This window comes from Galeopterus variegatus, unplaced genomic scaffold (genome assembly GCF_000696425.1).
Source record: "Galeopterus variegatus unplaced genomic scaffold, G_variegatus-3.0.2 Scaffold409, whole genome shotgun sequence".
NCBI classification, from domain to species: Eukaryota; Metazoa; Chordata; class Mammalia; order Dermoptera; family Cynocephalidae; genus Galeopterus; species Galeopterus variegatus.
Genome location: NW_007726520.1, coordinates 90,503 through 101,938, shown reverse-complemented (window position 1 = coordinate 101,938; position 11,436 = coordinate 90,503). Strand labels below are relative to the sequence as shown.

General features: G+C 51.4%; 1 protein-coding gene across 2 annotated transcripts; it reads right to left on the bottom strand.

Moving 5' to 3' along the window:
* Nucleotides 1-2,570: 2,570 nt before the first annotated feature.
* On the bottom strand, nt 2,571-11,121 carry PI16 (peptidase inhibitor 16). Of its 2 annotated transcripts, none has more exons than XM_008568423.1 (6): nt 10,612-11,121; nt 7,586-7,813; nt 5,448-5,557; nt 5,052-5,140; nt 3,800-4,483; nt 2,571-3,580 (listed from the first exon to the last, which is right to left on the bottom strand). In XM_008568423.1, exons 1-6 carry the CDS (start codon nt 10,780-10,782, stop codon nt 3,459-3,461), a joined length of 1,404 nt encoding a protein of 467 aa, XP_008566645.1. In that variant the 5' UTR covers nt 10,783-11,121; the 3' UTR covers nt 2,571-3,458. The 2 variants fall into 2 exon arrangements, with proteins under 2 accessions (XP_008566645.1, XP_008566646.1); XM_008568424.1 differs by having other exon boundaries at nt 3,929-4,483; nt 10,612-10,799.
* Between the last annotated feature and the right edge of the window lie 315 nt (nt 11,122-11,436).

The following is an 11,436-nucleotide window of genomic DNA, read 5'->3' as shown; positions in this document are numbered from 1 at the left end:
TACTGGAGGGTCTAGCTAACAAAATTAGGTGAGAAAACGAAATAAAAGTTTTCCAGGTTATAAAGGAAGAGGTAAAATATTTCTTTGCAGATGACATGATCTCGAATTTAGGAAATCCTAAAGAATCCACTAAAAAAAAAAACCCTCATAAATGAGTTCAGCGAGGTTGCAGAATAGATCAATATACAAAAATCAATTCTATTTCTATACATTGAACAAATAAAATTAATAAAACAATTTCACTCACAATAGCATCAAAAATAAAATATTTAGGAACAAATTTAACAACAGAATTACAAAACTTATACTCTAAAAACTGTAAAACATTCAAATAAACAAGACTAAATGGAAAGACATCCCATGTTTACGGATCAGAAGACTTAACATTGTTAAGATGGCATATTACATAATTCCTATCAAAATCTCAGGTGACTTCTTGCAGAAATTTGACAAGCTGATCCTAAAATTCATATGGAAATTCAAGGGACCCAGAGTAGCCAAAATAATCTTGAAAAGGAAGAACAAAGCTGGAAGACTCACATCCTGACTTTAAAACTTACTGCACAGCTACAGTAATGAAGACAGTGTGGTACTGGCATAAGGACAGACATATGGATCATTGGAATAGAATTGAGAGTCCAGAAATAAACACTCACATTTATGGTCAAATGATTTTTGACAAGGGTAGTGAGACAATTTGATGGGGAAAGAATAATCTTTTCAACAAAAGGTCTTGGAACAGTTGGATACTCCTATGTGAAAGAATGCAGTTGGACTCCTACTTCACATCATGTACAAAAATTAACTAAAAATGGATGAAAGATTTAAATATAAAAATTAAAACCGTGAAACTTGGAAACATAGGTATAAATCTTTGTGACCTTGGATTAGGCAATGGTTTCTTGGATATGACATCAAAAGCACAAGAAGAAAAAATAGATTAATTGGATATCAAAATTTAAAAATTTAGTGTTCAAAAGAAAAATAAATAAATAAAGCTTCAGTGTTCAAAGGATGTCATTAAGAAAAACTTAAAAAACCCACAGAATAGGTGAAAATATTTGCAAATCAAATATCTGACAAGAAACTATCTAGAATATGGAAAGAACTACAACTCAATTATAAAAAGACAAATACAAAAGACTTGAAGTCATTTCTCAAAGAAGATACACAAATAGCCAATAAACACGTGGAAGATGTGTGATGTCATTAGTCATCAGGGAAATGCAAATCAAAAGCCAAAATGAGATACTAGTTCACATCCACTAGGATGGCTCTGACCAGACAGACAGATAACAAGCATTGGCGAGGCTGTGAAGAATCTGAAACCCTCTTACATTGTTGTTGCAAATATAAAACGGTGCAGCCACTCTGGAAAATAGTCTGGTTGTTCCTCAAAAAGTTAAAAATAAAGTTACCATATGATCTAGCAGTCCACCCCAGGTATACACCCAAGAGAACTGAAAACTTATGTTTGCACAAAAACTAGTACATGAATGCTTACACTAGCTCAAAATGGAAACAACCTGATGAATGGATAAAGAAAACGTATTTCATAGGATGGAATGTTATTTGGCAATAAAAAGAATGAACTTCTGATCCATGCTACAACATAGATGAACCTTGAAAATATGCTAAGTGAAAGAAGCAATAATAAAAGGTCACATGTTATTTGTCAAGAATTTATATGGAACGTTAAGAATAGACAAATGCATGTAGATAGTGGTTGCTTAGAGCTGGGGGGTTGAAGGGAAATGGGTATGGAATTTCTTTGGGGAGTGATAAAAATGTTCTAAAATTAATTGTGGTGATGGTTACACAACACTGTGAATATACTAAAACCCGGAGTTTATATATTTGAAATGGGTGAATTTTACGTATGTGAGTTATATCTTAATAGAACTGAAAAAAAAAAAAAAAACATATAAAGAAAGAAAGAGGGAACCTCCGTGGTTCTATGTCAGCACCCAGCCCGGGCCTGACTTGGCCAGTGTCCTGTAACTGCTCACCCTCCTGCTCTGGCCTGGAGACAGTTGCCATGCCAGTACACTCGTGCTTTTCCTGGCCCATGGCATTTTTGGACAATACTGCTCTGCTTTGCTCCCCTGGGGGAGTGTCTGGCTTCCAGAACCCTTTCTCAGGTCTCCTCCAAGCACCAGGGGAGTTGGCAAAGTCCTGCCTGAAGTATATTTCCGACCTTGTGTCCCAGATGGACCTGGGCAGCAGTACCCCTGTGCCCAGGGGTCGTATGCCACACCTTGATGCTGGGCCCTGAACTCACCTAGTCCCCACTGGTGACTCTTGGAGCTGGGAGAATCAGCTCAGTCCCCTTGGCCTTTCCTTGGCTCTTTCCCCTTCCTGTCAGCTACCTGTGATCTGCGTGGGGTAGAAGTTATAGGAAGAAAAGAAGCGTTCCCTGAAGAGGAGATACTAAATGGGACATTTGGGGGAGAGGGGTGTGAAAGAGAAGGAACTGTTGCCACAGGCTGGCGAGGAGACAGGGGCTTCTGCAGGGCCTCCCTGATAGCCCTCCCTCGCCTCCTGCCCCTCACAGGCACTGAGACTCTAGGTTCTCTCAGACAGGCTTTTATTCAGGCATCAGGGGTTGCTTCCCTTCCCAGGTCCCTGCCTCCCCACGCTTAGAACCCACTTGGATGGGGCTTGCCCTTCATCTGTCCTTACAATCCCCTCCCCAGCTGCACAGGCACTCAGGGAGAGCCTGCAGGCAGACAGCACCAGGCCAGGCAGGCAGGGAGCTCCCCAGAATCCCCAGCCCCACCCTCAGGACTCAGGTGGAAGGGAAGGGAAGGGTCTGGGCCCAGTGCGCAGTCATCGGGCGGCCCCCTGGGCTTGCAGCCAGCCAGGCCTTGTGCCTCTGAGGTGCTGTGGATGAGGCACATGCCCTGCCACCTTTCCCTTCCAGTGGGCCTTCAGCCAGAAAGCATCTTGTTTGGGGACTGGGGACAGGGTGGGGAAGATGGCAGGAGGACAGCTGACCTCTTCACCCTGGGAAGGCAGGAGGTACTTCTGGGGAAAGCCCTGGACTCAGATGACTTAAGGAAGAGGCCAGGGGACTGGGAGGGGCAAAAGGGTTCCTATGGAGCCCGAGATCCTTGGCCCCTGAGACAGCAGACCCATAGCCACAGGACAACTTGAGAATGGGCACATGTGGCCACAGGAATAATGCTCAGAACAGTCTGCAGCTGGCTGAGGGGTGGGCCTCCCTAGATGCAGAGGCACTCCTGGGGTAGTACCAGGGGTTAGCCCTGTAGAAGCCTCCTGAGAGGACAAGAATGCTGGCCTGGAATCTGGCCAGAAGCTGGAGTGAAGGGGGGCTGCTGGGCCACAGAGCAGGACCTGCCCTGGAAGCTGTGGCTTCTCAGTTGGAAGAAGACAATCCAGAGAGGGCATAAGGCCAGGGTTCCCTCACCAGGCCTTGCCTTTGAGGGGCGTCTCCTTCAGAAGATTCCAGCCAACACCAGGGCAGGCAGTAGTAGTAGTCCCAGGAGAGGACCCCACACCTGACCAGTGCCCGAGATCAGCTCCGGCTTGATGCCAGGCTTCTCAGGGCCCTCTGCACCTGTGAGAAGGGAGAGGCTTTGCCTCAGCCTGGAGACAGCTATGCCTGACTTCCCACCTACCCCACCATGCAAGGAGGGGGAGGGGGTGGGCAGCAGCCAGGGAGAAAGCTTCTACTCAGAGCGTGCATGCCCCACCGTGCCCATACCACCTATGCTGCGGGCAGGTGCTGACATTCTGGAACCAGGAAGGAAGGTAGGACAGATGCTACAGGCCTTACCTGGCAAGGAGGACTGCAGGGCCAGGGTACGCCCACCCATGGCATTAGCGGTGGCAGAGGTATTGGGGAAATTGGGCAGGGACTTGGAGGAGGTGTGCCCCATGTGGTCCAGTGTAGCCTGCAGCTCACCTGGCTTGTCCTGGGCTGGAAAAACTGAGGCCAGGACCTCACCGGAAGGAGGCAACTCGGCTTCAGCCTCAGCCTCAGCCTCCTCCTGAGCATGAAGTAGGGGCTCCCCGGCCCTTGTCAGGGACATCTCGGGGTGCAGAGATCTCTCTGGGCTCATGGAGGGCGCTCTTGTTTTGCTGGCCACTTTGTCAGTCGATTTTGGGATAGGAATATGGGTCGATTTGGGGAAGGTAAATGGCTCCTCATCGGAGGAGAGCAGGCTGTGAGTTGCCAAAATGGAAGGGACCTCAGCTGTTAAGGAAGGTGGAGCCTCTGTTGCCATGGAGGGGAGGTCTTTCCTCTCTAAGGAAGGGGGGGCCTCAGTTTCTACAGCTGGCGGAGCCTTGTTTGCCAGGGAGCCTGAGAGCTCTGTTATCAAGAGAGACGGCATCTCCGTTGCTAGGGAAGAGGGAGTACCCGTTTTCCTGCGGCCTGACGCTTCAGTTGCCAGGGAGGACGGGGCCTCAGTTACTGGGTCGGGCAGATCCTGAGGCTCTTCCGGGCCTCCGACGGGTTCTGATAAGACAGACAAGAACCGGCATTAGTGCTGCCGGCGGGACCCCACGTCCTGTACCCACCACAGCCGAGGCGAGACGACCAAACGTCCCCCCACGGCGCACACACACACGTGCACACACCTCTCCAGCGGACGTGCCCCTCACCGTTAATAAATGTCACTTCTTGTAACTGACACAACTGCTCCTCCATCCACCTCCTTGTCCGAGTTTCTCCGCACTCGCACTTCCGCTTCTCAGGGGACGTCGCCACCCGGACTCCCGCTGGTCACACGCCCCCCGCACGCAGGCCCGCCCGCTCGCGTCCTCAGACCGCGTCCCCGCTCTGGCTCCGCCCGCCTAGCGCGGGCCTTGGGAGCCGCCGGACTCTCCTCCACCCTCCGTTCGAAGGGCTGAAATTCCGTCACTTGGAATGTCAGACGCCAAAGTGGCTGAGCAGGGAGGCAAAGCGAGCCGCCGAGGGCCCCTAGTGGTCGCACCGCCCGGCCCCTCCCCTGGCCACCCACAGGGAACCCGGGAAGATTCTAGACCACCGTGTCGGCACGCTACTCCCCCATCCCCAGACTCACCACAGAGCGAGCTCTCGCAGAGGTAGTCGGAGGGACATTGGGAGCACGGAGTCCCCTCCTGGTAGGGCCTCTGCCCCTTCACGTTCCCCCTACAGGGGTGGGAAGAGTGCTGGGAGGGAGGGATGGGTCCCTTCCAACACCTGTCCCCACCCCATACACACGCCTCGTCTGGAAGTGCCCCTAGGTCGGCTGCCTGCCCGCCGCTAACTTGCTGGGTGGACCTCTCTGGCCAGTGATAGCAGACCCCCACTGGTGCCCTCACAGATCCCTGCAGGGTATAGACCCCCAGATCGACACCTCCCCACACACTTCCGTAGGCTGTGCCCAACTCAGTCCTCCCCTTGGCTCTGCCCACTCCCACTCTTACCCCATTCTCAGGGCTCCCCCAGCACTTACGGGGGCTCATAGTTGCACACCAGTAACTGGATGTTGGTCTCCTCAACGCCGTGGAGCTTCTCACAGAAGTGGGAACCACAGCCAATCCTCTCTGTCTTGGCCCAGACCACCTGAAGGAGGGCAAACCCAGCAGGTGAGCCCCATACTGAGTAGCATGGCCCCTCCCTGGTGTCCCTCTACCTCAGCCTTCTGTGGGTGAGGAGAGGAGACACGCTATAGCCTGTGAGATCCAAGTCCCTGAAGACATGCAACTTCAGGACAAAACTCTGAAGGTGGGGGGGGTGCAGAGTTGGGGGTAGTTTGTCCGGAACAGTCTACCCTCCCCTGCCAAAACTCACACCACTTCACCAGGCCTCTTTTCCTCTCAATATCTTTCCTCAGTTCCAGGACTCTGATATACCCTCCTGAATTTTTCTGGTGGGCTTTTCCTAGAGGCCCTTGAATGTTAAAAAATTGGTGTATCCAAAGGAATGAACCCCAAATGGTAGAATCTTAAACATCAGCAACCAGGGAAGTCCAAGGAACAAAAGGAGCCATTCTGGAAGCGGAACTTCCCCCAGATCACAAGTAAACAGGGACCTGCTCTGCCTGTTTCTAGGTGTGGGTCTACCTAGCTGCTAGAATGAGTTCTGACCTAAGTCTAAAACTTAAAAAATCAAACAACCAGAAAGGGGAAGGGGGAGGGAGGGTAAGGCGGAATTGGTAAAGGGCCATGAAAAACGATTGCATTGTATAATGCCGAATATACTAATTATCCTGATTTGAGCATCACATATTGCACACAGGCACTGATATTCAACTCCATACCCACAGATATGTACAATCAAACTATGTTACAAAAAAAAAAAAAAATCAAACAACCTTTGTGCCCTGCTATGGGGTGAGAATAGCAGCCTTCTCTTGCTATTTCTAGGTCCCATCTACCCAGGAGTCTCTGCTTAAATCAGCTGAAGCCCCTCACATATTATTGCTAGGCATCTCCCAGGCAGAAATAACCCCAGAGTGCATGTGCCCTCAGCCCCAGAGAAAGCTGGGGTGGAGCTGGGCAGACACACTTCTGCTGGGCACTGACAACAATCGCTGCAGGAGCATGTGTGTGTATGGGGCAGATGAGGGTGGCAGGGTCCAGAGGAAAGTGGGAAAGGAGGGTGCTGGGCCCTCACAACTTCCTGACCTGGGTGGGTGCTGTTAGGATTTCCTTCCCTAAAGATTAAGACTAAAAATACCAAGCAAAAGAGGCACTGAAAAATGGAATTGGTGGACGTGGGTGGGAAGATGGTTGGCTTTTTAAAAATTGTCACGTTATTGTTTGTAACACAAATAAGCATTGAGAGGAGAAAAAAGAATTCAGTAACACTGATGCTGATTCCCCTACACACACATCTTATCTGCAAGCCCAAACTTTCAAAATGCAGTAAGAACGCAAACATAAGTAAAATGTGACTGTGAAAAGCAGGAAATGCTGTCAGAAGGCTCCCTGAAATCTTCCTTCAGTAACAACTTGCTCTTATTTTACACATAGTTTTCAAAAGCAACAGAAAAATCAAACAAAAGCGTCTATTTGCTTTATCGGTCCCTGGCAGATTAGAAGCAGCAAATTAGACACCATGATAAATGACAAAAGAGCGACAGTGAAGAGACAGAAGTTAGGGGGCATTTGTTCCTGGGGCAAAGAGCTAGGGGCAGGACTGCTTAGAGCCGGGTACACTATTGCCTAGGACAGTAACCACAGTCCATGAAAATAGCTCTGTGACACCTAACTTATGTGTCTTCAGTATCAGGTGGCCGAGAGGGCGACCTAGGTTTTCAAGATTTTACAGACGCAGACTTCGTCAGAGGCCTAGACAACACATTAACTGCTGCAGAAAGACGAGTTTTATAAAGGATCTAAGGTCCTTTATAAAAGAGGAGAGAGAGCACCCCAGGTGCAGACTTCGTCAGAGGCCTAGACAACACATTAACTGCTGCGGAAAGACGAGTTTTATAAAGGATCTAAGGTCCTTTATAAAAGAGGAGAGAGAGCACCCCAGGGACTCCCCAGCGGTGAAGGGAGACCTGGTGAAGGACTCCCCCGCCCCGGCCCCGCCCACCGCACACGTGACCGCACCCAACACCTTCAGGCCCGCCCGACCTCGCACCTGCGTGTAGTGGCCGCACATCTGGCCTGGGTCGCAGGTGCCGGCGCTGAGGTTGTAGTGTTCCCGCTCGCGGTGCCACTGCTCCATGGCCAGCGGCACGTCCACGGCCTCGGCCTCGTCCTGGTTAGCGAACAGGTTCTCGCCGCGCCGCCCGCGATGCTTGTTGTGGCCCCACACGCACTGCTGCGCGTAGGCCTTGGCGAAGGCTGCCAGCTCCTCGTCCCATCTCTGCAGGGCAGGTGGCAGAGGGAGGAGAGGATGCTTCGGGCCCAGTGCAGGCCGGATCAGAGCAGAAAGTTGAGGGTGTCCTGGTGGCCCCTGGATGCCGGAGACTCTCCGCCCTACGTCCCCCCTCTTTAGCGGGGTGACTCTTGGCCATGACCTGGAACAGGTCTCTGCTTGCAGGTGGGCTTGTGTGGGGAGGTGGGAGGGTGCTACCCCAATCCTTGCAGTTAGCCAAACTTGAGGCCATTCACCAGCTGTGTGATTTGGGAGAGTTTCCCTAGCCTTTCTGAACTCTCATAGGACGTTGAGAAGATTGAATGCCACGTTTCGTGACAGTGTTGTTATTACCCTTCTATGTAAAATGTGGGTAGCAATGCCTCTGCCTACCTCTCAGGGCTGCTTGAACTGCTCTGAAGACCACAAGATGTCCAGGGAGATGTTGAAAGGCCAGGTTGTTTATGCAAACCATTTCCTATAAATCTGACTTGGAGGGATAGCACTGTCCTCTTCCCTTGGGACAGCCCAGCCTCCACGCCTTTACCCTCTCCAGGCTTCCCTCCCAAGTGCTACTCCTAGTGCTCTCAATTCTTGTCAGCTGACAGCCATTTTCCCCAAGAAAAGTGCCTCTGTGTAACATTTAATGTGATAACTCAATAGCTGTCAGATCCCAAGGGCAATCAATGTTCTTCAGTAGGGACCTCAGGTGAGTTGGTGGGAATGAGCATTTAGGTTAGGGGGCCTCTGAGGTTCTGTGTCCCTGGCTGGGAGGAAAGGCTGAGTGTGGATGGAAAGAGGAATTAACAAAGCTTCTGACCCAAAAGACTGAGGAGGGAGGCCTGGATCCCATTAAGCTTTGTCCTTGGCCTCTCCTGGAAATGGATGGCCTGGCAGCAACTCTTGCTCCACCCTCTGGGGGCCCAGCCAGCTGTGGGAGCCAGACTGTCCATAAAGAGCTGAGAGCTTGGGTGACCCTGAGGGGAGGGGGCTGGGTGGCCACACCCACTCCATGCTCTCAGGAGCAGCTGCCTGGAGTGGGGATGGGAGCACTGGGCTGGGATAGACCCACTGCTATGACCTCCAGCAAGTCCCTTTCCCTCTCTGGGCATTTTTTGTCCCAAATCACTGGCCCCTGAGGGTCTCTCAACTCAGGCAATAATGGGAGATTAGGAATGGGAAAGGGGCAGGGTGTTGGGGACCAGGATCAGTGTCTGGGATGACCTGCAAGGCTCCAGGCTAGATTGTAAACTCCTTCGGGGTAGGGCAGTGATGTATCTCCAGTGTCTGGCACTGCTGGCACATAGTAGGTGCTCAACAGATACCTGTTAACTATTGATGACTGAAACAGGGACCTGCTGAAAGCAGTCCCCCCTGCAGAGCACAGCTGTAGTTTCCATTCTGATCTACAAATGGGGAGACTGAGGCCCAACAATGAGTGCCAGGCCTCCATCAGGGAGCTGTTGGCAGAGCTGCATCCAGGCTCCTGATTTGTTGTCTATGTTCCTGGTTGCCAGTGGAGGTTCTCTGTGTATGTATAGAGCCCTTCCTAAATCTTTCTAACATGTCATCCTGTCTGACCCTCAAGGCAGGGATTTGCCAGGCTCCATATTTCCAGCAGGAAACAGAGGCCTTTGAAAGGAAAGGGTCACTTAGCCAGATTGGACAGGGCCAAAGTTAGAGCTGAGGTCTCAGGGACCCAGGCTTGCTGCCATGTTTCCCAGTTGCAACTATGGGGGTCACTGGACACTGACCGCCAACCTTCCAGGCCACCTGAGGGTGGCTGGTGGGGATGGGCTAGCCCAGCCCTCAGGGAGGGCAGGAGGGGAGTGAATTTCTCACTTTATCTCCTTTAATCCTGAGCATAGACATCTTGCCCCTAACCCTGCCATCAAATAGCTCTTTCTGCCCGATAGAGGACCCACCACCCTGAACCTGGCTCTGTTGTCTGTACGCACATACGTGTATGTTTACTACATCTGCATCTTTCACCAATATATAAATAGTATTTTTTACATGTTTTCAAACTCCACATAAATATACCCTACTGTGTACATTTTTTTGAGATTTCATTTTCTTCCCATTCAATGTATCTGTGAGATTCAATCCATGTCGATATGTATGAAAGTCTAATTATGACTCCATTTTACAGATGAGAAAGGGAGGCCCAGAAGGGTTACACGATGTGCCCCAAATCACAGGTCTTGTAGGTGATGGAGACAGAACTGAGCTGTGAGATCCACAGCCCTCTCTGCTTCTGGTTCATGCTCTCAACCCCTCCTCAGTGCCCCTCCCGCCCCAGGAGCCGGACCCACCCCGCTGCCCTGCCTCCTCTCCTCTTCTCCTTCGAGGGCATCTGAAAGACTGTTTTCACAAAGGTATAAAGAGCTTCCTGTGCTCCCCCTCCCAGTGCCCCAGGAGCCGGACCCACCCCGCTGCCCTGCCTCCTCTCCTCTTCTCCTCGGAGGGCATCTGAAAGACTGTTTTCACAAAGGTATAAAGAGCTTCCTGTGCTCCCCCTCCCAGGGCCATGTTCCTTTTAGGAAGTGCTGGCAAGGGGTCATTGGAGTGAAAAGCCACGGCTTCCAGGCTTGGCTGTATGACCCTGAGCAAGTCCCTCTAAGCCTTGGTTTCCTTATCTGTATAATGGGGCTGCTTATGGGGACCTGTGAGTTATTAATGTCGGGGACTCTGTCACTGATCAGAGAGTCTCTGAGATAGCTTCAGGGAGCGGGGAGGAGGGACCAGTGGGGGCCCTGCCCAGCACCCCTTCCATCCCACCAGGTGAGTGCCCCAGCCACACTCACCATTTGCAGCATGTTCGAGGCTGGTGGGGACACCTGGGCACGGTAGAGGTTGTGCAGCTCCACCATCTCACGTTTTTCATGATCCTTCAGGGCTCCAGCGGGGCTTGTGGTGGCCACCAGCAGTAGCAGTGGCAGCGGCAGCAGAGCCAGGAGACTGCAGGAGCTGTGCATGGTGGCCAGCCCTCCCTGCCTCTCCCATCCTGGGGTCTGGCAGCTGGATTTAAAGTCCTTCCCACACAAGCACCACCCTGGCTGGGGTGGGGCGGTAGGGGCTGTGTCTGGAAGCCCAGCCCGGCTCACACAATGTCTCGGGGAGGGCCGGGTGCCTTGAGTCCCAACCAGAGTTAAGTGCACTCCCCTTGGAGTCCTTGGCAAAAGCCTTCTTTCTCTCTGTAACGGGGGCTCAGGCCAAAAGCCATGTGAGTTCCACAGTCCCTCTGAGTTGTGAACAGATCCTCAAGGGGCGAAATCACAGTAACCTCTTCAGAGTGACGGCTAGTTGCACCCAGGCCACACCTGCTGGGTGCTGCGGACAGATAAGAGGAAGGAAACCACACAGAGAGAGGATGGGGAAGATGAAGAAGACGTGGCATGAAAACGAGGAAGACGAGATATATTTGGTAAAAGCTCGAGCCAACCTAAGTCTGAATCCTGTTCTGCCCCTTGCTGTAGTTTTGTCAGCAGTTTCTCAACTGAATCAGTGATGATGAGGGAGGAATAAATGAGAAATAGAGCTCCCAGATGGTATCTGGCTCATAGTAGGCCCTCAGTAACAGTAGATGAGCACCCACATGACATGGCCTCGGCTAGCTCCCAGGCAGGACC

Bases quoted from the DNA above. Each gene is read 5' to 3' on its own strand.
- PI16 (XM_008568423.1), bottom strand. From the start codon at position 10,782: ATGCACAGCTCCTGCAGTCTCCTGGCTCTGCTGCCGCTGCCACTGCTA. The intron at 5,558-7,585 runs GTGCGAGGTCGG...GCCCTCCTTCAG, and splicing joins TGTGCGGCCACTACACGCAG to GTGGTCTGGGCCAAGACAGA. The intron at 3,581-3,799 runs GTAAGGCCTGTA...CCCTTCTCACAG, and splicing joins CCTGCAGTCCTCCTTGCCAG to GTGCAGAGGGCCCTGAGAAG.